Here is a 27,840-nt window from a genome sequence, read left to right as displayed (position 1 = left end):
TTACCATTGCAACAAACAAACTGAATAACTGAACTACATAGAAACTGATAACTGGCAACCGTACAACAGTTTCACTTTCCACTTAACATACGTTATTATCAGTGTCAGAGGATATACATCTATGAAGGACCAAAAAAACTGACATAAGTATAATATAAGTAAATGCAAAAATTAGTAATTAAATACTCAAATGCATTTATAAATACAAATAAAAACAAATCGATGTACGTTTTATTTATTTATTTATTCATGCATTTATTAACTTCTACATTTACTTATTAATTTATGGGCATGCAATTTTTGTCCCTCATACACTACATATATTTAAATACACATAAAAGCCATGCAAGCAACTATATTCCCACCTCCTTGTATCCTATTGGCTCGAAGCTGTTCGTGTTTACATTCTGACCAATCATATTAATGGGTAGAAGTCTCGTGGGGTCTCGGGAGCCAATGAGAATCAACCAGGAAGCTACTCCACATAACTTCGGCTGTTACACACTTCAGTGAATATTAGCGATTGAACATTAGTTTAAATATGAACTAAATCTTTTATACTTGCCCAGCATGGAGGTTTGTTTTTTTATTGTCTCACCACTGGACTGTAACTGTTTTTAATATGCTGCTTTTCGACGGTTTTCCAGTGTCTTCAAGTTTCTAAACTCCGTTATTGACGCATGGTGGGTAAAGTTCATCTGTATTTCTGACAGCATGGAGGTAAAGGAGGTAGAGAGGTGCTGCTGTGTAGTTAATGTGTGGGAGCCTTTTTCAGCAAAGAAGCCTGTGAGCTGCAGCGGAGTTATCGTCCATCCTCAGACTGGAACAGTGATATGCACCGGCCTCCCGTTCTCCCGTTTTATCACCGACACAGAGCCCCTGGCTGCGGACCACAGGTTCCTGTCACCCCGCAGCTTCAGTGACAAACTTAAAATCCGCGTCAGCTTTTCTCCTCAGCGAGATCTGGACGGCAGCCAGTCTGCACACGGAGAAGCATTGTCACCCCTCACGAGCAAAACAACGTGTACCCGGGAAGTTTCAGCCGAGTTGCTGATGCTGGTGAACTGCCTGGAGTTCAAACAGGCTTTCCAGGCAGTTTTCCAAGAGGCTGACCAGTGGCGTTTCCATGGTGACGAGGAGGATGAGAAGCTGGTGAGAGATGCCCAGTTCCTCAGCTGGTTCGCTGTTCTCAAGGCAAGTATTATGGTGATAGTCAGGTTGTCAAAAGTATGGATAGTTAAATACTTTGTCAGTACCATGTTTAAAAGTAATACAATACAAGCATTTCATAATATCAACAGTACTGAACCACCAAAAAACATAAGCTTTAAGTGCTCATTCAAGACAAACACCAGACAAAGAAACAAAAAGGAGAAAAAACTTCACTTTTTGCTTCTTTTTTCTTTTTGCTGTAGTATTGATATATGTATTTAGTGTAATTTTTTTTTACACCACTATTGTCTTGAAATTTAAATGTTTAAAAAACATTGTGACAACCCTAGATGGCAGACAGCAGCCTGGATTCAGGGACCATACCCTGGCAGAGCAGCTCATCTCTCCAGAAGGGCTGCCCGGTTGTTGCTTGTGGCTCACCCTTTGGCTCCCTCTGCGTGGATCTCTTCAGCAGCACCCTCAGTAGAGGTATCATCAGTAACGTCGCTGGAGAGGACAATGCTGTCATCCTCACTGATGCCCGCTGCTTGCCCGGCACTGAGGGCGGAGGACTGTTTGTGGTGAAAGGCGCAGACAATGTGCACCTCATTGGACTGATTGTGTCTCCCTTTGGTTGGAAGGCAAATGAGTGGATAGGTCTCACTCTTGTCTGCTCCGTCCACTCCATCTTCAGGAACATCGTCCGCTGTGTGAGCATTCAAGACCCACTCCGAGGCGTTTGGCTCCATCTTGGAGAGGCTGACCTCCACATGGCCGCCACAGCCAAGGAGTCAAACACTGCCAAATACCCCACTGTGTGCCTGGTGGACAGTGGACAGCTCTGGGGCTCAGGGGTTGCTGTCACCTCTAAGCTGGTTGTGACCTGCCGGCATGTTGTCAACGGGAAGTCGAAGGTCACCCTGAAGTTCCATCACAGCGACAGGTGAGAGCACACTCATTGTCTTGACCCTGTTAAGTGTGTTAGGTACTCCCCAATCACACCCTTTTTTGTGCAAGAGATTGAAGAAGAAGAGAGATTTGAAGGGGAAAATTCATCCCAAAACACATCACATCATCATTGCAGGAAAAGCACATATGGAACTAATACCATTAACAATTGCCCTGCAATGCCGATTTGCCACCATGCAGATCTGAAAATGGAACACTAGACCCAAAGGTGACTGAGGAAGATGTATTGGTCTGAGTGGATCACTCGACATGTTGGTAAAACAGTTTATTTGGTAGTCTAGGAGATTGGATGAACTGTTAATATTGTGTTTTTGGTTGAACTGTTTTTTTTAACTCCTCTCCTTTAAAATCCCTACACAGCCTTTATTCATCTCCTCCATGTATTTTGCCAGTTTAAACTTCATCTCAGGACTGTGTGTTTGCAGTGCTGCAGGGATTACGTATTTTTCTAGGCCAGCCTGGAAGTTAGCGTCACTGTGGTTCTCTCCATAAAAAGCCAACTGGATTGTTCCATTGGATTTAGGATTATTGCAGAGAATAAGATCTGTGGCAAACAAGTTTGTGATTTTTTTTACACGTTTTGTTCAGCAAGGTAATCTTCACAAATAAACCACCACCTGTTTGATTTTTGAAGCGTAAATGCAATCTTCAGAAGTGAATAGCTAACAGCTTGTAATTTGATTCATGTTCTTATCTCTTATGCAAAATCCTTTCCTCTAAAGGGCCGTCCACACCAAGAATAACTTTAACAATAACAATACATATATTGTTTTAAAAATCATCATAACTCAGGTGGATGTTGGTGTCCAGACTGAAACTTTATAGTTGTGGTATGAACTCCACCATCCACTTGAAAACATAGTATAAACACAACAAGGCAACAGACACAACAAGGCAACAAGAGAGTGAAATTCATCCATGCATCTTTCCTCAAATATGTGGTTCTGTGCTGCACGTGTTTTACATAAGTGGTCATTAAGTTGTTTTTTTTTATATATCTTTAACATTATTATAAGTACATGCAGTTTGGTGCCCTTATGTTTAATTACCGGCAAGTACTTCTAATTTCAACTTGAGCAGAGGTTTAATCCATATTGATATGAAACAGGGTAAACACAGGTGTTACAAATGATGCTAATTAAGGTTCCATTCCATTCAGGTCAAACACAGTTGGGGAGCTGTTGTTGTGCATGTTTACTCTGCTACACTAAATGAAACAGGACCTTAATTAGTATCATTGGGAACACCTGTGTTTACCCCATTATTTCATACCAACATGGCTGCTGTGAAAAAGGTCTATAATTAAACACCTGTTTGAGTTCAGGGTGTTTTACCAAGCTGTAATATTGCTGATACTAATTTGGCACAAACAGTACATAATATGTAATGTTGGCTGTTTGTTTTGTTTATATCTGTTTCACAGAGTCTGTGATATTGTTGGGGATGTGCTGTTTTCCACTAAAGCATCTTCGCCCTATGATTTGGCTTTGGTGCAGCTGAGAGACTCCATCACAGAGGCTGTGGTCCCTCACATGGCTCAGAGTTTCAACCCAGGTTTGAGTTCAGTCTTTAAGTTGAGGCTTCAACTAACGTCTTTCTTCTCTGTTCCTTTGCACTAATAAAACTGTTATAAAATTGATGCTCATCTTGGTTTCTCTGCTTACAGGTGATTCTGTAGTCGTGGTGGGATACGGTGGGCTGGGTCGCAGCTGTGGTCCGTCCCTAACCTGTGGTGTCCTCTCCAAAGCCATTAACTTGAACGGCCAGCCTGTCATGCTTCAGACCACATGTGCGGTACAAGCAGGGACCAGCGGGGGTGCTGTGGTGCGGAGACGCTCTGGAGAGCTCCTGGGTAAGAAACCCACAAGATCATGTACTCTTTTTGATCAGTGGGGGGCACATGATGACCACAAAAAATCTTTACTGTAACAATGCAGCACATGTGAAGAAAAAAAGGCACCTACAGGTCAGATTGCTCTGTACACACTGCTGTATTTATAATTTTAAAGAGAATATAACAATTATTTGCTGTTTTGCAGGTATTGTTTCTAGCAACACAAGGGACTTGGCTGCCAAAGTGACTTACCCACACCTCAACTTCAGCATTCCAGTGACTGTTTTCCAGGGATTGTTGCAGCAATTTCACCAGACAAGGGATGTCAGTGTGTTCAGTGTGTTGGACACCAGAGAAGAAAAAGTCAAAAGGGTGTGGAGGCTACAAAGTGCACAAAGCAAACTATAACAGCACCTTGAAATATGCTAGAGAAAAAGATAATTGTTTAATCAATATGGATTATATGCAAAATTACATTTGATAAGTTGATATATGGGTAATTTTTAAAAAAAATATTCTGTATAACTCTATTTCATGCCTCAGTTTGTTACAAACCCAGGCAGGAAGGTCACCAATGTGAAGCAGTAAATGCAACTAAAACAAGAATAATGAATTCTTAATGTTGACACCAGAATCATGCAGTAAACAATATGAAATATTTAAAATACTGCTTAACAGCCAAGTTAAAGTTACTTTAATACCTGTGGAGATTGTTTTATTGTACTGTAATGTAATTAAATGAATAAAATAGTTTATTCTGGTGAGATTTTGGTTAGCACCAGGTATATTTCTGTATACAATCATCACAAATTGCCCACATTATTACAACTAAATTATCAAAGGAACATAATTAAAGCTCAAGGGCTGAATAAGGCATAATTAATTAGCCACACTTCTCCCTCTATGAAGTAATAAAGCATCAAATTAAATGATGGCATAAAAAAGGGCATCAGGTTTCACATTTTACACTTAGGTTTGAGTTATATGCATGTTTGGATTTACACCTAGTTCTGTCACATATGGCTTGTTTTCACCAAGCAGGAGGAATACTCAGCATAATAGGCTGACAGGTTGCTGAAAATGATTGGTCCCTTTGGGTAGCCAGAAGACTCTGCTGTCGGTATCAGGTATTCAGACATCTGTTGGCAGGCATAGCCAGTCACAGCTAACACATTTAAGGTTTCACCCACTGGGACATTACTGGTACTGATTTCCATTATCAGTGAAACGTGAAACTGAGAAATGACATTTCAGAGGATTGGTTACTGTCAGTTTTTACAATGCTAAGACAAGCGTTCTTGGCCTGGACTCCCAAGGATGTGCATGGTGCATGCACTGTAAAATACCATAAGGTTTCTATTTCACTGTTCCCAGACTGAGCAGTTCACAGTGGAGAGGCAGGAGCAATGTCCCGGGGAGGCTGAGGAGAGACTTTTCTATAGGCATTGTGCTGTTAGAAGTGCTGATATGCAGACCTGAGTCTGTATCTCATTTCTGCTGGTTTCCCAGAGCTATAAGCTACACTCCACTGCAGAATGAGGTAAGGCAAGAGTAGAAGTGAGCTGACAATGAGATCTTCCCCTTGGAGGACACAGAGATATAGAATATGTCTTTGAAATGTTAATTTTAAAAGATGGTCCAAGTCCGAGTATTACGTTATTTCCTGAAGACTCAAGTTTTCTAGACTATAGTGTAACTTATTTTAAAACTTTTCTTATGCTGATGGCTGAAAATTGCGTAGAGTAGTTTACCAAATTTTAGTCGTCTAATACATCGTCATTATATCACCCAACCCAAAACAGAATCTGTGTAAAATCATGAAGAACCCATTGAGAAAGACACACACATACATTTTATTTCTATGCACAAAACTCTGACCTAATTGTTAAATTGCAGGAGGGAGATTTTTGCTCAGGGAGGGACAGCGATAATGGAAGATGTGATTAATAGAATCCAACAGATATTTTGGCGTGGATGTTATGACAGTTCCTGCTCATGACAAACATACTGGCATAAGCATGTTGGTCAGTATGTTACAAGAAATAATGGTGCAGATCATTTATGCTTTTTATGCTTTGCACATATGTCAGTGTCATAGTAACACAAGAGGAAGACTGAGAAGACTCTAGTAATGATTGCACCAACTTCCATGACAATCTATCATTTCTTGTTGAGATGTTTCAGTCTAGAACAAAGAAAATGATAATATATTTGGCCAATATTTGTTTTTTTTTTTTTTAACATAAACACATGGATTTACAGTAAAATAAACTTTTTTTCTGATAATGATCATTAATAATGATCAGTTTTTGTTATTAAAGAATAAGTAGCTGATGTGTAAATTCAGACATTACTTTTCTCCTCAGGATAAACTGTAATGATTTTGGTAATCTCTAAACTTTTTGACTAGTTAGCACAAGACCACCAGCCTTAGATGAGTTTGGGTTTACTGTTAATTAGCAGATATTTGTGTGCTATTAGGCCAGGATAAGATGGTGAACATAGTAAAATTACTATTACTATGTTCCCAGGGTCCTAAGTTCCCCATATTTATCGCACATGGCACATGGGTCCTAGTTCCCCAGTTCTGCAGATGTGCCCTGCCAGAGTCATATGTTCCCCAAGGTACTGTTCTCAGAGCCCTATTTGTTTCCCAGCTCTACATAACACATAATACATTAGCATGGAACACAGGACCTTGTGAACATAGGACACAAAGGACAGATATGCCCCCTAAGTTAGCATGCTGACATTACCATTTAGCATCACTATTACTTAAAAGTCCAGCATGTAAGATTTTGGTGGTGTTTATTAGCTGATAATGGCAGAAACTGAACATAATATTCAGAAGTAGCCACCATACGCTCTCTACATGCTTGGAAGGGGAGGGTGAAGTGAGCTGGTTGCAATCTGCAATATCCCCGCTAGATGCCACTAAACCCTGGTCCCTTAACACAGCCTCACAGAGCTGCTAGCATGGCCTCAAAAACCCAGTATGACCTCTCTTTTAACGATTTGTTGTACAAAGAATAGTCAACACGTACTAAAAAAAAAGATAAATGGCATCTATGTGTTGCAGATCACTGTTCGAGGATCATGACAGCAGTAAAATCCTACAAGAGAGAACAAAAGCACAGACTCAGATGTACGGTGGCCAGCTGGGCCACATAGACCAGTTTATTTTATTTTTTTTTAATAAACACAATAATTGATCCACATTATGATACGATACACTTGTCAACTGAGCAGTATATTCTGCCAGTCTTTCAAGGCATTGATAACGGGACTAATAGGTGACAATCTGTCTTCTGATACACACATTATATACAAGCTAAAGAGTGATGCGTGAGAAACTTTTTTTCTTTAATAAGTCATGAATGAGACAGAGCACTACTGTCACATATGAGCCGAAGCGTATGACATGAAAAGGGTAAAGTAAGAGGGCGCTTTTCAATACTCTAATGTGGCTTCCTCTCTTTTATCGCCCGATTCCTGCCTGAAACCAAAACTGGTTATCTAAATTTTGTTAATCTACAGCGAGAAAAGATGAAAGAGGCCAATTTGGATCATTGAAATGCGCCCAATCTTTCTCCATTTTTTTATGCAAGCACATGACAAGCACCTGCAGCTGCTTAAAGTCTCCATTATGCATCAGCTAAAAACTGCTCAAAGATGGTTCAAAAGACATACAACAGAAGAGAACAAAGATTCACAAGTATGGGGGGGGACAAAATTCTTGACTCCAGACCCATAATTTTCTTAATAGTGATATTTCCCCTCCCCCTGCCCGTTTTAAGAACATCCTGTAACATTAAATACTCCCATAACATCTGCATCTTCCCTCTCCCAACCTGTGCAACCCTCTCCCTCGCCAGTGTTGTTCTGAGTGTGAGAGCTTCACTGTGTCCATCTCTTTGTAGGATCTGTGTGTGTTTGTGTGTGTGTGTGTGTTTGGGACCACCAAGATGCTCCTGTGGTGAGGTTGGACTACATGTTTACCAGATATAGCCCCCATCATCCACCTCTCCCACCTCTCCCTCTTCCTCTTCGGCCTCCTCTGCAGTCTCCTCGGCTTCTTTTTCCTCCTCGTCTTCCCATCCAACCCCGCTGCCAAAATCACCTGAATACACCATTTCATCATCTGTAGAGAGACGGAGAGAAGACATGCAGGGCAAAAGGAGATTGAATTATCCGCTGCTGCCATCTTGTATACTGTAATGAATTCTGTTCAGTATGTCTTCCTCTCAACGTTGATGGAGTCCCTTCTATACCAATGAGAAATACTGAAATCAATTTAAAAACATTGACTGCAGCGCCAGAGAAAAGGGGGCATGTGTTTGACTTTGTCTGGATTTTAATAGCTATTTCTAAACCTTGCCAGGGGACCCATTCTTATCAACCGCAGGTTCAGTCCAACCAGTCCTCATTTATCTTGAAAGACTTTTCTCACAGCGACAAGCAGTGCTTTAGAATGCAAATGACTCCGGACACATGAATGTGGCACTGGTCCCTGCAGTGAGTTATGTTGCAGTGGGCCTCAGTCCTTTAACATAAAGGAAGCCTTGTACACAATGCATGTGGGGGTGCTGCGGAGAAGTGGACAAATCTGTAGCAGACATTTTGAGGTTTTTTTTGTCTTGCTACATTCAGGTTTCAAGTTCAAATTCTATTCAAATGCATGCAACAAAACAGGCAATACTTTTGTTTTTGCCCAATATGAAATATCCATAAGTTCACTAATAAATGTCTTTTTTCAAGATTCAAGTGCAGATTTTGAAGTGGTAGTGGTAGTCCCTATAAACTATAAATCTATAAACAAGGAAGTCCCTCGTATTTCCCCCAAATGGGCAGGACGTAGCAGTGCACACTTCAGATTTAGTTAGCTTAGTACAAATCACATAGGCTACTACTTCTAATTTGCACTATCCAGTCATGCTAACATTTAAATGTCATAACATGCACCCAATATCAATTGCACTTAGTCTTTTGTGTTAAAAAAATCAGCACAAACGTGTCCTATTGACATTTTCCTATCATTTATATAGTTGTTCTAACACATGGAAATTGCCTTGTAAGCTTGTTCAGACTGGACATTTATTGATGCAAGATAATAAATTACATTGATATCAGAATACAGACGCTATTTAGTTGTACATATTTCCAGTAAAATGTTATGATGGTCAGACTGAGAGTTGCAGCCATGCCAGCCGGAAAAGGAGTAAAAATCTGAGTGTATCTATGTAAACTGATGATCACAAAAAAGTAAAAAAAATCAACTATGTTTGAAGTTACAATCAGGTGTGAGGTGTCTTGTATGTTTGTTGTTGGGTTTAAGGCAAAGATTAGGTTAATAAACAACTTTTCAGGTTATCGTTTTGCTAGCTTATCCAACAAGGCGACCTTTGGTGAGCGAACAAGAATGTGTGATGCAGGATTTAAGGCACCATCCCCGGGTTAAATACCAGTTTGTAGGGAGTCCCATTTTAGAATGGCATTTTATTGTGACCAGTCCAACACATACCAGTGTCAGAATCATGTTGTTTAATCAGCGTCTTTATAAGATACACCTGTCAGGTGGATGGATTATCTTGGCAAAGGAGAAGTGGGGAAGATTTCAACAAATTTGTTAACAGAATTTGAGAGAAATAAACTTTTTGTGTGCACAGAGGAAGTCTTGTATTTCTTTTAACTTCAACTCAGAAAGATGGGAGACAAAACAAAACAAAGTATAGAGTATATTGACAGTTGAGACCTATGTGACTTACCGCAATCTGGCTTGCCACGAATCCTAGAGCCTGCCACTTCTCCTCCATTTTGGTCAACACACCAACACTCTCCCCTGTCACACTGCTGCTTCCTGTAGAAGCCGTCCTCATCGCAGCTGGGGATGAATCGACCTGGCATTCGCACGCAGAAACACAAACAAATAAGAGTCAGGGACGGTGAAGCTGCCACATGCACCCTATAAGACCCTACATTCTGCATAATCTCTCCAAACCCCATGAATCACACCTCATCACACATGGCATCGAGCCCAAGTGAGAATGTAATGCATGCAGCATATGTGGCAGCCAATTCCATATTCCATGAATACAAATATGTTCAAGGAACAAGATGGGGGTGAATAAGTATGAGGTCAGCATATTGCAGCATATTGGGGTGGTGTAGGGGTGTACGCGGGGGATGGCTAGCTAATCATCATGGGATAAGGGAAGACACAGGATTGGAAAGTTTTCAATTTCAGAAACATAATATGAATATGAAATTCAGCCTGTGGAAAACATACTGTAGTTGCAATTGTGACTGAGGCAAAACATCCCCTTGTGGGCTAATTTTCATCATATTCTTCAGGTGACACTCATTGTTTTTGAGTCTAATTTAGAACAATGTAAACAAAAAACAAAAAAACAGAACTGATCGTCCAGTCTTTCAAGGGAACATCTGAGTGTTGAGCTGGCAAACTGCCCCTTCCTCGCTGCTCTGTGTCCTTGGAGAGTCCTGACTCAGAGCCCAGTCAGTCAGCCAAAATCTGCAGTGCGCACATGCGAGCACGCACGCATGTCCAAACACACACACACACACACTCATCCGCTCACATGTACATGTAAGACACACTGATGGCTGCTTTCCTTTGCCGTCTGTCAGTATCAAGTTCTAATCCACAAGACTGATCAGAGACTAATCCCCGCCTCCTGCTTGTCATCTGCTCCATGAAAACCCTCGAAAAGGAAAGAAACATCCAATTGCTTTGAAAAGCTCTTATGAGAAGTCAGATACATACCAAACTTTCTCTTGCCGCCGTCTAGTACTTGGATTCTCTCAAGTTCGGCCAGGCAGGGTGGCTCTGAAAGGAACAGAAAATAATTTTCCAAATACCAGAACAGTCAATTTCAAAGGATAAGAAAAAGAAAGTATTTTGATAGAACATGTGTGCCAAAACAATAATCAAAATACAGTTTTTTCGATATGTGCAAACTGGTTCTGCCTGCTGTAATCTAACCTAATCTGCTGAAAACACAACAGAGATGATGAAACGGTGAAAATGGCATTAACTGCCCTATTTTACCTCTGATTGGCTTTGCCTGATATTCTTAGCCTAACCTTACCCAATCACACTCCTGTTGCCAGACCTATCCAACCCAAATGACCCAAAACCAACAAAGATTATTAGCCAATTAGATTTAATTTATTTATTTCTATTATTGTTTTTTTTTTATTTTTTATTTTTTTATTATAATTAGAGTCACAGTAGGGCAGGTTATGACTTTGTTCTTTAGCCTCCTGCTTCACCAACTGCCAGTAAACAAACAAAGTAGAAGAACAAGTGTTTCCACTTGGTAAATTTCAAGATGGAACAACATCGTACCCTGGGAACAACATTAGCAACCTTTAATCATTTAAGGTTTCTAACAGAAAGTTGCATCCACCACAGACCAGTTCTGTTTTGCTACTTTCATATTTCTTTCCCTCCTGGAAATTCATTTGTGATAAGTCACCTACCCCCACGTGGGGCAAACATGCAGAAGAAGAATACAGAGAGAAACTATTGAAATAAGCATTTGCATGGTTATTATTTTCCTTTTGAACAGATTATCAAAAGTTTACATCCCGAAAATTCCTTCAGATCGGAACAGATCAGGACGGATCAGGAGTCTCTTCCGATTAAGGTGTTCTGTGGAATATTAGGGTCCATGTAAACATAGCTAGTGTTTTCTAATGACCTCTTGCAAATTTTAAAATCAATTCTCCTGTATTTCCTCTCCCCCAAAACTGTCTGAGCTCGGGACTTAGACCTCGTTTCTGCTTGGCTGGTTGGCTGACAGGCGCAATCTCTGAGAGCTGTGGGAGAACCAGGCTGTCAACAAGCAGCGGGGATGTTTTTAGCTCCTTGCGGTGACCGTTTCACCCCACTGGGGAAAAGGAGGATGAGTAGGAAGACAAATAGTGACGGACCAGCACACAACACAAAGGTAGCTACACCCGAGGGCAGCTGAGGAAGTTTGAATGCACGCGCCGAGGGGAATATGTCAACACCCAGGCATGTGAATGTGTGTGTCTTTGCCTGTGGACACAAACCTCACATCCTTCCCAGAATACTCACTCTCTCTCCAAAAGCAGAGGCACCACTCGGCGGTGGAGACCTTGCCATCCCTGTAGGAATCGCAGGAGTTGAAAAAGGGCCGGATGCAGACCTCGTACTTGTCCAGGTTGATGGCAGCCAGCTCAGCCTGGTCCAGGTACAGGTCGCTATTGGTGTCCAGCTTGGAAAACATCCAGCCTATGGAGTCCTTACAGCTGGCCACCAGGCTCCTGTCCAGCACTGCAAACACAAAGACAAACAAACATTCATTTTTATCAGGGGACAGCTGCACAAATGGAAAATGAGACCATGCCAGTGTGTTCAGAAATATCCACTGTTTCCAAGCAAATCCACCGTATTATTTCATTAATTTGTGTTGCCGATTTCAATACAAATAGCTTCTTCTAAGAAAACAGCGTTTGACATTATCATTGTCAACCTATTACAAGAATGTCACACTTCAGAGTTTACAGCCTGGTTAAGACCTGGTGCTTCTCAGGCTCACTTCCTGTTGCTTTGAAGCACAGCATGCTCCTGTGTGTGATGCACCGCTATCTTGATTCATCCACCCAAAAGTGTTAGAGTTTCTCGCCTCTGTAACTATTTTCAAATGTGTTTGATGTCCAGCAATTGGTTGCAAAATTCATCCACATGAAGCAGCACCAGCAGAACCATAAATCTAAAATTGTGAGGATTTTATTTCCCCTGTTGGACTTCTTTTTGCTTTTACAATTGCTGTCACTGGATACTGAAATGACACGGCTGCTATGTCTTGAGCCAGAAAATGCCACGTGAAAGGCCACCAGCTATTTATTTTCGAGGTGCGAATAGGTTTTTGCAACATTACATGTCCAGAGTTGCACTACTGTAAGAACTTCATGGAAGAAGAACTGGATGCAGCGTTGCATTCCTATGACAGCTGCTTAGAGGAGCATGAACCCAACTTCAGCAGAGACTTCCTTTGACCAAGCGGCTAACTTACGGTTTAACTTGAATGATGATAAAATTATTTAATTTCCAAATTTCTTTCTGCTGTTTTTTTCTGCTGAGGCTTTCAGGGGATCTCAAATATCAATCAAAGGCTCTTGGACCCCTGGAGACGCCCCTGTATTTTTCACAATGGCAGTAGCTCCAGGGCAACAACAATCATCATCTATACCGATATATAATAAAAAACATAACAACTTGTTTAGAGATTTTTTTTATAGTTATACTGCCTGTAACTTAAGTACTGTAACTCCCTCTTAATGCAGTCAGGACTCATTAAACAGCAGCTCTAACCTGATGTGGTGCTGACTGCAGTGCTTCTGGCCCCGGGCTTGGTATTGTTGTTCTGCTTGGCATTAGTCTGCAGTAGCTGAAACCAGTCTCTCAGACGCTCCCCGAGATCAGCCAGATCCTGTCCAGTACAGCTCTCTGCGGAGGCCAGAGAGAGAGGAAGAAGAGGAAGAGAGGATGAGAGGAATAATATGATGTTTTCTGAACTTGCTCATGTTGTTATGATGATTGTTGTACAAACCCAAATTCCAAAAATGTTGAGACGCTGTTAACCTTCATTCAACTGAATACAGAACAAAGACAAGATACTTAATGCTCAAACTGATAAACTACTGTTTTTTGTAAAAAAAAAAATACTGAATTTGATATCAGCCTATTTTCAGTAGGAGACGGGTCTGGACTGCAGCAGGCCAGTCTAGTAGCCGCACTCTTAATACGAAGCCACGCTGTTGTAACGTGCAGAATATGTCTTGGCATTGTCTTCCTGAAATAAGCAGTGATGTCCCGAAAAATCATCTGGATGGCAGAATATGTTGCTCCAACACCTGTATGTACCTTTCATCATTAATGGGGCTTTCACAGAAGTGACAGTTACCCACGAACATACCCTAACACACCCCCACAATCACAGATGCTGGTTTTTGAACCTGTTGTAAATAACTGAATTCTGTTTTTATTTGCATGTTACACAGCATCCCAACTTTTTTGGTATTAGGGTTTGCACTTATCATGTGTGTGACAAAGAGATACAGAATAAGAAAGACAGATAGGAAGCGTTGTGATTACCAGTGAATATCATATAAAATATATTTGGTTATTGTCATATTTGCTGTGTGTGTTTGATCTTACCATGTTTATTCTCCTTGGACATAGGGGCAGCAGTTGGACAAGGACACAGACCTGAACACTTCAGGGTAAGATCCTTCCCAGTAAGACACGCCTGCTGTTCCAGCTTGCACTGCAATACAAACACACACAGACATGCATTAACACACACACACGCCCACGACAACGACAAGGGGACAAAAAGGTGAAGTAAAATGAGTTATTGCTGCAACACAGATCAAATATTCATGAGGTGACCGACTGTATGCCTTAATTCAAATCTGAAACTTGCTCCTGAATGCGCTTTCCCACCTCTACATGCACACAAGGTCAGGAATAGTGATCCACAAGACAAAGCATAAATCAATAAACACACGGGATTCTGTCACCACAAGCCACCAATTGGTCCTTCTGTGGCCATATATCATGGCTCTTTGTCTCGGTTTTTCCCCCTGAGAGGCTCTTCACACCGCTCAGCTCTGAATGTGCAAGGTGTATGGCACTATTTACCCGACAATGCATGGTACATTATGCTAGCACGTATATAACACAAAGTCAAAGCTGTGAATAAATGTACCAGCACATGATTGATGCACATATTGTTATGCATATGTACTGTATCATATTTTTTTTAACACGTGTCTGTTAGTATAACCTACATCACTAATAGGTGTTAAGACTATTTTAGCAATTCTTACAAACACAACATACTGTATTTTATGAGCACACAACATATGTGCTGCTGAATCCACACGAACATGAGCATCATTTTCACTTCTTTGTTGTGGGGGATGCTGTACACTTCCACTGCCAATTATTCCCACCTTCACCTACACCCAGTCATTATTTCTTTTCAGAGAAATGCACATTACATTACACTAGCTCAAGAAAACATATTTTTCTGTGTGTTTAAAGGTATACTATGCATCATCTTCCTAAAAAACAACATAAACTCATAAAAAATCCCTCTAAATCATCACTTATGACCTACTAGCAGTGTGTGACTGTATCTGTATCAGCAGAGGCCCTGCTCTCTGCCTGCATTTTCTTGTTTTCTCATATTTTGCTGTGCGTAGCCTGTGTAGCCTCCAACCAATAACAGCACGCAGGTTTTGAGGTTGGGACTTTATCAAAACATAGAAACCAACCATCACTGCCTCTGTCTCTTTCCTCTGCTCTCTGACTGTGAGAGCTGCATAAAATTTTTACACAGATACACACATACAAACAGCTAACTAATGTGGTCTGATACAACTAGAGCTGCAACAAATAGTTGATCAGTCGGTTAGTTGATCATTCAGTTATTTTTAAGCAAAAAATGCCAGACCTTTGCTAGTTCTACCTTGTCAAGATTCACAGCTTTTCTTTGTCATTTATGGCAGTAAATGAAGCGTCTTCGCATTTTGCCCTCTTGGTTGGACAAAAGAAGCAATTTGAGTACGTCTGTTTGGGTTATGGGATATTGTGATGAACACATCTCACATTTTTTTGACATGTTAAAAACAATTAATCGTGAAATAATCATCAGCTTAACTGTCAACGAAAATAAGCATTTGTCGCAGCCCTAAAAACAAACAGTATTAATCCTATCTTCATGAAGGATATCATTTTCTTGTTGAAAGTGGGGTGATGATTCAGCTGTGTGGTAATTTGGGAGGATGAGGGCGTTTACTCTACACTCACTGATATAAATGGGTTGGACATAATCACTCTTCTCAGTGTGATTCAACATAATTCAGCAACACCACAAACCGCAGCCCCCACAATTAGCTGTCATTAAGATGAATCAAGTTGAAGCATCTCTCTAAAACAGTCTCAACAAAGATTAAATATCATAGTCTTCATGAGGGTAAGATCTGCAGGGCTGTTGCATTAGGCTGCATGTGTTCCTAATAAATTGGCAACTGAGTGTATATCACAATACTGCAAATGTATCCAAAATCAAAATGAAAATAATGACACTGTGCAATGCAATGAAATATGCTATATGCTCAGACAATCTCTTCAAATGTTCAAAACAAAACTTTCATCCAGCTGGTTATGTATTTGCTTCGGCGTACCTTTGAGGCGTAGTTGTGTCCGTCTGATCCACACACGGGCCCCGTGGAGGAGATGGGACAGGGCTGACAGTTTCCATCAGGAGACCTGAGAGCAGGCTGCTTCAGTCTGCAGGACAGCGGACGCACAAACACTTCAGCCTCACAAAGTCCAGCTGAGACAGCAACCTCTGAGCTAATTCAGAGTACAGACACAGCGGCAACAACCTGGACATGAAGCCAACAGCCCTCCGCCATGTTGTCTGAATGTATTAGCTTATCATTACACAGCAGGCTGTCGCACTGCACTGGTGCACAAACAAGCTTTATTATTACCACTCATTCCAGACCAACACAAACCACTAACTGTACACTTGTTTGTGGAGAGATTTTTGACTATGTGTCTGTGTGTTTTGGGAATTAGTCTGTTCTTGCCCAGGGGCTGCACACAAACACACACACTCACCTGTGTTCAAGTTTTTTGCGGTTGACGCACACAGCTCTCTGGTAGCCCTGGGCGATACACACCTTGTGTCGGCTACACTTAACCTTTTGACAGGGGTCCTTGGTGGTGTCTACATCTGGGGAGAAACAGAAAATGAGATGTATACTGTAGCAATCCTCGCTACCTCACTCTTTAAAAAACTGTTTTTTTCTATGTGTTTCTGCCCATCATTCTGCTTTTCACTTGCAGTCTCAAATCCCAAATCTCTCCGCTCTATTTGCTCAGCGTAACCTGAGAGTCAGTCTAAATTATTAGAGCAGTGCAGAAACGGTGGGCTTGCTCTGTAACAAATCTTGAGGCATTTTGTCTAAACATGAAAATAAAAAGACATTTTGACAGGATGAAGCAGATGAGTTTGTTTCTCATGCAGCTACAATCTATGGGATAATGCAGGGTGAGCCAGGATGAAAGTCTGACTTTTTTGTATTTCCCTCTCTGCACAGAGATACGTTGATTTAGAGTATTAATACTTCAAGGTGAAAAACATTGACGTGTCCTCTACCCATAACAGCCAGTTTTTAAAATTCTGGATGAATGACACAATAAGACAAAAAAATGAAATTGCGTATTGTTACTTTTCTCTGTTGGGACCACTGACATATAGAAACAGACAACATCAAAGTTCCACAACAGTGAAGCCAAAAAATCTCAATCGACCCCTAGTGACTGGCTGCAGCATAGGTCATAAATCCTGCCCCCTTCATTTTAGTAGCTAGGACATGGGCCAAACTACAACATTAAAGTTATCACTTCTTATCATGCTAGCATGCTTCAACATGGAAACATAACTTTAAAAACAGTTTACTAATAAAAAAAAACAGTTTTTCTACTGTAACTCTGGCAAAACGTTGGCTGATTTTCAGCTGTGGACACACTGACAGGATGTACTTTGTGTGGTCTTTGTGTACCACGTTCCTCACGCCTCTGTTACAAGCAACCACCCCCCCTATGCTTTTGTACCTGCTCTCCCTGGATACATTTTTAATATTACACTTTAGGTCACCTGCTAAGACGAATACTTTCGGCGATGTAGGCTGAAGCCTGCATGGCTACCTCTCTCTGCTCCATCCATCACGCTCTCTGCTTGCACCTAATGCTGGACTGTGTGTCAGCACCCCACACACACTCATATGTCACAGCTGTCTATTCCTAGCAGGCTGCCTGGAGCCCGACCTGGATGTCACACTCTATTCTCTTCATATCCCCCAGCCTTTATTCACCTACACTATCCATCAGTACAGTACAGCAGTGGAATACAGCTTATTCACAGACTATTCAAAGAGGTGCTTGTACTCAACCCCCCTGCTCTCACTGTATCCTGTTTTATGGCACTATTATAATTTAGCACACAGGCTTAGGATCTCCTCTCTTGTCCTCTGCTGTGGCTGAATACATTAATGCTGCCTACATCACAGGATTATTGAAGCGAACCGACAGATATCTGATTTGAGAAGCAAATCCAAAACAATACACCCCCCTGTCATGGCTGAGCCGGTTGTATAACTGACTGACTGACTGCTCTGACTGAGAGACAGTGAGCCTCCGAGGCATTAATGCCCAGATGCAGACTCCTCATCCATTTAGACTGTCAACAGTGGAGCCTTATTCTCTGGTTGCCCCGTTTCCCAGCTGGCATTGATTGTGTAGTATCACACACATCTCCCAGTTTTTAGTCTTATTCTTTCTCAAATATTTCCACTTGTCTACCTTTTTTGTCCCTTGCAGGTTTGGCATTTCACTTGCTACATATTTCGCATCAGCAAAGTCAAGTTTCAGCAACCCTTACAAAACCTTTTGATGCAAAGGAGGACATGGAGATTAAGGTATTAATGGGGATACAGAGGAAGCAACTATGCAAAACTATGTATTCTGCAGTCTACCCAAGGAAGATTCAAAGGAGCAAAATGTAAAATTGTGCACCCAGAAATGAGTTCTGCAGCCCAAATAATGAGTTGGCGTCATAGACTGTATATTAAATAGATTGAAATAATTTTTAATATACACTCTATGGTTGAAGACTCAGACCCTAGACTTGAGGATGCTCAAGCTGGCTGCAGGAACACTGCAGGAGTACAAGACATGCACAGCACTGTGACTTGCCAATAAAGATTCAATTAAAATATTGCTCAATTTAACCATTACAAACATCTGCTCCTTCCACAAAATTATTAATGATTTGTTACGACTCACAGACTGACACTTACTCATTCGGCAAACATTTTGCGTTAATTTGAACTCTAATTCATGTGAAGCTGGCAAAAAAAATTCACAATATCTAGCTGGAATACAAATTTCAAGGAGGCCACTGCGGCGGTAGCGAGCATTTAAATTTAGCGCATTTCCTTATTCTCCGACAACATGTCACAGTCATTTTATGATGTATCACAGTAAATATATTACGGTTTTCTCCTTTAACCAACACAAAAGAAATTAAAAGAAGCAGCACACAGAGAGCAGATAATCCTGCCGTCTAATAGCAAAACATTTGTAAATAAATCTTGTCGGGAGCGAGCGGCTACAATGCTGGCACAGCTTTGTGTTGTGAGTACAGAAGCATAAGGTGGCTGCCTGAGCCTCATGTTAACTTAACAGGCTTCCACGGATTAAAGCAGTGCCTGCGATGATGACGTTTCCATAGCAACAGGCTCTCTCCATGGTCCGGGAATCATTTCTGGGTTGACTGTGATTTGCAGCTCAATCTGGTGTTTCTGAGAACTCTCTCCTGCTCCGTTTCTGAAACCCCCGTCGTGCAATCATGTCTATCAATCTACCTTTTCCGCCATCTTTTAACATTCCTTTGTCTTCTCCCCAGATCGGACATCTTCACCGTTTATTCTCATTCCCGCTCTGCCTGCATGTTTGTTAGTTTCCTCATCACATCCAGTCTTTCTCTGTTCAACCCTCAATGCATCCACCTCGTTCCATTTTTACTTTTCGAAATTTTCTCCTTCAGTATTAAACTAATGCCAGCAGGAGTAAACCCCTCCTAATTAGGCTCCCCGTGCTTCAGTCTAATCCAATCCAGATTTGCATGAGGTTTATCCCTGCAGATTGAGGATAACGGACGCACAGCTCAGTCCACATCCTCATCATCAGCCCTCTTATCATCTATTTACCCACTCAGCCTCTAATGTCATCAGTGCAATCTTGTTTTCTAGGTAACAGTGAAGCCAGACATGCCTCTTGAATGGCTATAACTGTTAGTCCAGTTAAGGCAGAAGTAGGCTTGAATTCCCACAGTGACAAAAAATAACCAGCAAGCCAAGAAAAGGAGAATAAAGGTCTAAACTTAAACCTGCAGTTATTGATTTTCTCGGCTACTTGCAGGCAGTGTAACAAGCTGAAAACACAAAACTGATGTATTGTTACAAGTGATGGTGAAAGCTGCTTGTTTACACGTCCAGCAGACACAGAGCAATGCTAGCATTCAGCTGGAGGTTTATTTGTCTCACATACCAGACCATCTCCACAGTGCTGTGTCCATGCTTGAGAAAGGTCTGGCTCCACACATTATCATTCTGCTATAATGTAAAAAAAAGTTCGAACTTGTTTGCATTTCTTTAAATCATTCACAATCGTCTCTGGGGAACTTGTTTTGGTAAAACCCTTGCACTAAAATGGCTACCTCTACACAAAAGAAAAGATACAACAACAGCTGATAGCATGTTTATGTTAACACTGTTAGCGACCAGGTAAGGGTAACTCATCGTGTCCGGCATGTAGATCACTAGCTCGGAGTTGTTGTTTCCTGTAGTGACAGGGACTTTATGAATAATGATGGTGATACAGCAAATCAAGTACAATTTGATAAAAATGTGAAGGATTTATTTTGGAGTGTTATTCGAGAATCAGATTGACTGAATCAGATTCAGTCACAAGAGGAGGATGATGTGAGGCATGTCTTAAAAAGATTATTTTTAAATACATGGGAGGGGGGTGGACTCCCCTCTGGAAACATGCTGAACCTCTCTCAACCTTGTACATGGGGTTTTAAATTTGATAGAGGCAGCCTCAGGTGGCGTGAGGAAGGAGAGTGGGAAGGGGTGACACTGGACAAATTTGTGGAGTGTGAAGGTGAGAAGGGCAGGAGAAGTCCCTGCAGGAGTGTAGTGGCTGTTTTTGGAGGATGAGAGTTGTAGCGTGTCCAGACACAAGATGTGTACAGCTTGTACAAAGAGTCTGGCAGACTCCCCGGTGAGGCGAGAGTCTGATTCGGTGGATGTTGTGACGTAAAAACGTGTTAATAGCAGTGGAGAGGTCTGACAGAGGGCAGGGTTTTTTCAACAAAAAGTGAAAGAGTTGCTCAGTCATTCTGATATTGAATTTTGAGCCGGTGAGCAGACATCCAGCGGAGGACTTTAACAAGGCGTTTGACTATACTGTATTCTGTATGGGTGCTTAGGTGCCTGAGCAACGGAGCAAACGGAGCAGCTTCAAACTCACTACTAAGAGGTTGTGGAGTAAACAGTAAAGCTTGTCCCCACTTTTTGATCATACAATTTTGCTAACTTCAAACATTTGAGCTACATGGAAAAAAAATTAAAAAAACAAACAAAAACAAAAGCTCTGCTATTCATCTGTAAGGTGGTCATGAATGTCACGCTGAGCTGTTTTGAAGTTCCCCTGAAACAGCTAGCTGAGTGCAGACATTGCTTGGCGTTTACAGTAGCCAATGGCACTGTGTGTTACTCTCCCCGCCTACCATGCAGCTAAAGCAATTCATGGATGTCATGCTAGGATGGAGAGCGGCCCTATTGGCTGACTCTTCATGGTCTGAAAGCCCCAAGGTAACAAGGCCGGACTGGCACCAAAACAACTTCTGAGACCAGTGGAGCCAGTTAGACAGCAGGCTACAGGACCAAGGTGTTTTTCTTCTTGGTTTTGGCTCCCAGCACCAGGCTGAGTCACGGCTAACAGAGCTAACACAGTGAGCGGTTACATAACTTTAGGAAAAAGTTATGTCATCAGAAATCTCCATAAACAATCTCTGCACTGGTCACAGAGGCTGTTGGTGTTGAGGTGATGTATGGTGTGATATAAAACATAAATATTGATTTTGACTTGGAAACTTTATGTCAGTCTTTTCTCATTGTGATGTTTCGATAACATCAAACGCGTTGACTCTTATCTAAAGGTAAGTGTACTCTCTCTAGCACCAAACAGGAAGCAGCAAACCATGTTGCTTCAATAATTGTGTAACAAAAAAAAAAAACAAAAAAAAGGGAGAGCAGGGAGCTTTAATTGAAATCAAAGTCATGTTTATTTTTTAACATGTTGTCAGAAACACAAGGTAACAACTGGTGTTGACTGCTGTTAGTTATTGGTTTGATTAATGATTTAATAATGTGTGTATTAATTGCTGACAGGTGCCGATCAAGCAAATTATTAGCTAATTGATCTGAGTTTCTATCTGCAGTATGCAGTAAATGGTTGCGCTTGTTGAGCATTTATCTGCCACTCACTGCAGAGTATTTTTTTAGTTTATTGCAGGAAATAACATTTTTGGATGTTATTTAAATGACATTTTCCGTGACATACTAAACTAATTATATTCTATATTAACTGCACTGCCACTTTTAACTATAACTAGGTGCCTGTATGTATGTATGAGCTACCCATATACCAGTATCTAACAGCATCAACAGGTATCAAACTGTAGACTGTGTGGAGTGCGGACTCTGTGAGTTTTATCTCCTCAGTGTCATTGATTTGAAACAATTGATATGATTTCCAGAAAATGTCCGTTCATCATTTACCTGTCCTCTGTGACTGAGATTAGCTCCGGAAAAAACAAGGTACACTCGTGTATATATAAAAAAAATCAGGTCTGCTATGAGTGCTGTACACAAACACTTCAGTGTTGGTGTGTGCACACACACTTGTTTGCTCTTACAAGTCCAAATTACAACCGTCCTCCTGCAGTGTTTACTGTCTTAAGAGTGAGGTGATTCAATCAGTTGCCTGATTGATGAATTGACCGCAAAAATTGACTGCAAATTACCCTGACCTCTCGCTCACTCAGCACAGCGCCGGCTGAAGTGGAGTGTGGTGCCTGAATGCAAATTTCCATCTCAGTCTGTCATTGGCATTGACTGCCTGTGTGTTAGAGGAGTGTTGATAGTTCAAATGCTCCGTCTTCCCCTGTGCGGCGATGTAGCGGTCTGCGCTGCCTGGCTGAGAAATGAGGCCTACAGGCTCATCCGAGCTTGCGAGTTGAGACATCACACTGATTTAGTGATGTCTCAGAGGGAAAAATCTCCCCTTTTTTGCTCCTTCACTTCATTAGGGCCACTCATAAAGGAAGGCAGATCAATGGAGGGAGATAGCAAACTCATGTCAAAACGAGAGAAAGGGAAACATAGATGAAGGGCTTTATGCTGTGTGAAATGAAAGTAGTGAGCTACGATTCATCTTAAAACCTAAGGCGAGCGTATAAAGCTTTGCTAAAGTTTCATAAAAGCTGAGCATACACAGTTGAACATCTACATTACAGAGATGCCACTTGTGAAGGTGATCTATGGCAGCTAGAATGACTAATGTTGCCGTATTATTTCAACTCACTGTCACACTAGAACGTCAGTATTGGAAGTCTGCAACACCCAGGATATCACTGAGTGGCACAGTTTTTTACATTCTGCGATATTTGTGAATGGCAACAATAGTAATGTCAAGATTAGGGAAACGTGGTTACGGCAAATAAAATATAGTTAAGGCATGGGTAGGGTTTGCTTCTTGTGTGCACAATCACACAAGAATCCATCTTGCCAGAAAAAAGCTGAGCAGAGACGTTGTCTCTGTTTTGATTTTGTTTGTGTTTATTACGTGAATTTTTACTATGAGCTGAAAGAAGTAGATAGAGTTTATGATAGGGCTATATTTTTTCACAAAAACTTTAATTGCTCCATCACGAGACTCTTTTCCAATTCACTTCAATCTATCGGCACACATGTCATTCACTCAGTAACATCATTAACTAACCCGTGATCAAGTACAAACAGACGTACATGACACGTACTGACTGGCTCGACACTACACCTCTTGTTTTAACTATACAGAGATAGATGGGAGAACATAAACACAACTTTCAAAAAGTTTTGTGTTTACGTGTGAGTTACTTAAAAAGTTGAGTCTGCTTCACGTCATGTTTTTTAGCCATGTAGTTTTGAAAGTGCCTGCCCTTTTCCAAACAGTTTTAAAAAATTACTTCTCACATGACTTTGTCTAACAAATCTGAGACATCAGGTTAGGTCAGAGTTGTGTATCAAAAACAAATCAGAAAAGGTGAGGTTAATTAAGACAAATTGCAGGTCTTTGATAGGACAAGCACAGAGGCAATGGATGCAAGTCAATAATTATCTCAAATTGATGTAACTGGTTAGCCTAGGGACCAGACAAAATATGCCATGTTTTGATATGCTCTGGTAATTCAAATTTGCAAATGAATCTGGCAATGTTCGGCTAGTAATTGGTAGGATACTGAGCTGGTGATTTAAAAGCATTATGAATGTTAATTAGATAAAACAAGTCAAACAGCCAGATGGGTCAAAATCTGTTATTCCAAAGTTTTTCGTGTTAAGTAAAAACCAGAATAAGTGCTTGAAGAAACATAATGAATGCAGATGCTTAACTTGGACTGCATAAGTAATTGAAATATTATCAAAATCGCAATATGGCCAAGTGCAATATCTAAATAACAGAGGCTGCAATTTTTTGATGAAAGAAAAATGTTTGACAAAAGAGAATTATGATGAAGCGCTGTAGTGCCCTGGCCAACAAATCTTGTTCTCTAGATGTAGGAAATGATGATTGTTTGCTAATAGACAACAACAAACATTATCATGACTTTAATTGTTTTTTTTCAATGAAAATGAAAATTGTGAGGCAAAAATGTTATTCCCACTGATTATGAATGATATTGCAATTGCAGTACTGTCAAAATAATCACTTTTTTTTTTTTTTTTACCATACTGTGCAGCATTACTCTGTGCAACAGACACAGCAGCCATATTGGTACGAAATAGCAGGGTAAACACCAGTTTTTAACAATGATACTAATTAAGGGTCCATTGCATTTAGTGTAACAGAGCATTTCCAGTGAGCCAACATGCACAACAACAGCACTCTGACTTTGTTTGACCTGAATGAAACAGGATCTTAATTAGTATGACTGGTAACACCTGTGTTTACACCACTATTTCATGTCAAAATGGCTGCTGTGAAAAAGGTCTATTCTGCTATTAATGGAAAGTAAGAAAAATATGGTGCTACAGATGGCTGGAAGATGCAGACATATGGTCTGTCTGTTCTCCAGCGAAGTTCAGTTTTATTTCACAGCAGGCTCAGTCAAAACTTTTAGCCACAACATGTAAAACACCACTCCGGTAATATTAAAACAATCTCACAACAATTTATAACAAGTTTTTTGACAGCAGCCCTGTGGGAAATCAGAGCGTGGAAGTGCTCAAACTAAAAGACAGCTGACTGAAATTTCAGACACAACGGGTATCCATCCACTTCTCCAAGAGCCAGATGATTGACCATTCAGATAATTAATCTACCAACGTGGCCCCCTTGCACTGAATGTCAAACAATAACCAATCTGGCAAGAATTCAAGAGCAAAACCTGGCGTAGATCCAGAAAAACGTGTGTTGGTCGACTGTACAAGCAGCTTACTCTGACTGATGTGTCCGTTTATTGTTAAGTGCAACTTCTAATGGGCATGGTAAGAATGACAGAAAAAAGTACGAGGAGCGAGAAAGTCAGCCATATCAGTTTTGCATCAATATCGTAAAATTGTTATTAAAATCATTGTATTTTGCAAAAACACAATGAAATAGCCAAGGGACCAGGACACCACACTGAAAGGCAAAACTATGCACCACAGTACACAGAGACTCCGTCGTCTGAACAAGACAGTGACTGTGTGTCGCTTCACACATTCAGTCACAGCCCGTCACACAATCACTTCTTCCATTTCATCCTGAACAAAAGCCCCAGATCTACACGCTGCATCACTGCTTTACCAGCTGCTTGATTAGTGGTGCTGATGTGATTGGTAGCTCTCAAATCACAAACAAGGTTTTGTTGTGGGTTTGCTGAAGGTCTTTTTTGGAATTACTGATCATAAATTATACAGTTTTTACTCGATAAATAGGCTGTCAGCATTTTCAACTATTGGTTAAGGAAAAAGCGCAAAATTTGCAATCCTAATTGTTAGTTTAAAGAGCAGGACATTTCCTTAAGTCTCCGATTTGATATTTGACAGCTATGAGCTACAAGGTTTTCACCTTATAGCAAATGAACAGTTTTAAATGCACTTTCTCAGGTTACCAGGTGTTGACAGAGTGATTACATTGAGGTTAATAGTTCTAAATGAAAATGACAGTTTCAGGTGTTTGTTCTCAAGAGGCTGGTTTATTTTAAATTTAAAAGTATAAATGAAGGCCTGCAGACAGACGTGTGACACATTAAAGCACTGCACAGCTCATTAGTGTCGGTGTATCATGTTTTTGTGCGTGTGATTTTTTTAGACTAATGACCTCCTCTTTGTTTTCATCCTAGTGAACAAACAGCTTCCTCTTCACAGATGAACAAAGACATCCTTTCACTTTTCCCTTTTTCACTTTCATCCTATCATAATCTCCTTCACAAGTCAACTTGCCACCTCCCACGACTCCACAATTTCCTCATCACCAAACTGCCTTAGAGTTGGCAGGAATAATGTTGGTGTCAGTCGCTTTACACTAAATCAAGCCATATTAGCTCTCACCCTTGTCTCACTCTCTTCCTTTGCTTTTAAGTCTCTCTCTGGCCTTTCATTGGAAACCATAATTAGTCCTTCATTAAGCCCTTGGAAATTGCGCTAATGGACTCTGCCATTCAGTCGACTTCATTTGAGCTGCAAATCAAGTGACAATGGTTGAGGACGACTCTGTCATGACTTCATTTTCCAGGGGCTCAATTAAGGCTGGAGTCGCAGCAGGAGTCGAGGAGGAGACCTCAGACAGTCTCTCAACACGTCTCCTGCTCTGCTCGAGTGCGGCAGAGGGAGAGAAAAAGGAGGAAGCAGAACAAAGTGGTGACGGGTTGAAGTCTCGCCAGTGTTTAGCGTCTCCTGGGAGAGGCACATCACATCCACTCAGGCAGATAAAACTGAGCGCTAACATCTTTCGACCTTTTTCGCTGAGGAACCACTACAAGTGTGGACAGCGAGCGTCTGACCCCCGAATACAAACAGAAAACATATGGCGCGCTGTCGAATACGATGAACCATAGACAGTCCAGGAAGCATCACAGTTCAAACACAGGCCACAGATTATGTCTCCATGCTAGAGTACAGGCTAATGACTTTCACTTTCAATAAATAATGGAGTTTTGCTTTCACTGCATCAGCATGCATCCAAGGCACTTATACCAACTTTTTCCCCCTTACTTGGCCTACATGTATGGACTCATGTTTGTGCCTCAATCCTGAGCAAATGATCTAAGATTCTGAGCACAGAAAAACTGTTTTTTTTCTTTTCTTTTGCAGTCACATAACTGCAAGAGATTTCATGGAGAAAACAGATTATTGCGCATAGTTTAATAACTTGTACTCTCAAATGAATAATTTGCAGGTGAGCATAATTTATCACCTTCATGCCATTTTGTCTCATCTTGCTTACCATGGAGCTTGGGTTTAATCCGATTTTATTTTGATCTCGGACTGAGATATGTGAATATAAACATTATTTTCAGGATCCCTTAAACATATTTTACAGGATAACAGACAACATTTGTTCATGACAACATGTATTAACAACTGAGAGAGAAATGAGAAAGTGTTGCATTATGGGTTATTTGTAGCCCTTACGTTATTAAGCTAAAGAGTTTCTTAAAGTTCCCATGACTTCTAAATCAGTGTTATCACACGTGTTGTGTTTAATGTCACCTACATGATGGTATTTGTCCCACCAGCAGCAAAATAGTCATTTTGTAAATATTCTCAGGTATTTTGATGATATTAAACGACTTGAAACTGTTGATGACTCATCCTGCAATCGGGACATACCCTAAATTTGCTGCCAATAAAATCTGTTCATGCTCATGGTGCAGCAGAGCGAAGGAGAATACATCCACTCCTGTAGAGTTATTCTGGGGAATGGGCCTCACTGTACAAAA

The 27,840-nt window shown here is 40.9% G+C and overlaps 2 protein-coding genes across 2 annotated transcripts in view; one reads left to right on the top strand and one right to left on the bottom strand.

Moving 5' to 3' along the window:
* The first annotated feature begins 671 nt into the window (after positions 1–671).
* On the top strand, positions 672–4,721 carry tysnd1 (trypsin like peroxisomal matrix peptidase 1). Its single transcript, XM_084735978.1, has 5 exons — positions 672–1,206; positions 1,503–2,095; positions 3,545–3,675; positions 3,788–3,973; positions 4,161–4,721. Exons 1-5 carry the CDS (start codon positions 715–717, stop codon positions 4,361–4,363), a joined length of 1,605 nt encoding a protein of 534 aa, XP_084592104.1. The 5' UTR covers positions 672–714; the 3' UTR covers positions 4,364–4,721.
* Positions 4,722–7,101: 2,380 nt separating this feature from the next.
* Positions 7,102–27,840, bottom strand: part of spock2 (SPARC (osteonectin), cwcv and kazal like domains proteoglycan 2) — a 38,926-nt gene continuing 18,187 nt past the window's right edge. Inside the window, exons 3-10 of the mRNA XM_084736391.1 lie at positions 16,641–16,755; positions 16,199–16,304; positions 14,163–14,271; positions 13,317–13,451; positions 12,057–12,275; positions 10,737–10,799; positions 9,721–9,852; positions 7,102–8,096 (exon numbers count right to left, since the gene is read on the bottom strand). Of these exons, the coding sequence (XP_084592517.1) occupies positions 7,951–8,096; positions 9,721–9,852; positions 10,737–10,799; positions 12,057–12,275; positions 13,317–13,451; positions 14,163–14,271; positions 16,199–16,304; positions 16,641–16,755 (1,025 nt within the window). The 3' untranslated portion in view covers positions 7,102–7,950. The remainder of the gene's footprint in view (positions 8,097–9,720; positions 9,853–10,736; positions 10,800–12,056; positions 12,276–13,316; positions 13,452–14,162; positions 14,272–16,198; positions 16,305–16,640; positions 16,756–27,840) is intronic.

This window comes from Lutjanus erythropterus, chromosome 14 (assembly GCF_056507025.1).
Source record: "Lutjanus erythropterus isolate fLutEry1 chromosome 14, fLutEry1.hap2, whole genome shotgun sequence".
NCBI classification, from domain to species: domain Eukaryota; kingdom Metazoa; phylum Chordata; class Actinopteri; order Lutjaniformes; family Lutjanidae; genus Lutjanus; species Lutjanus erythropterus.
The sequence above is the reverse complement of the archived record's forward strand: the minus strand, read 5'-3'. Positions and strand labels throughout refer to the sequence as shown.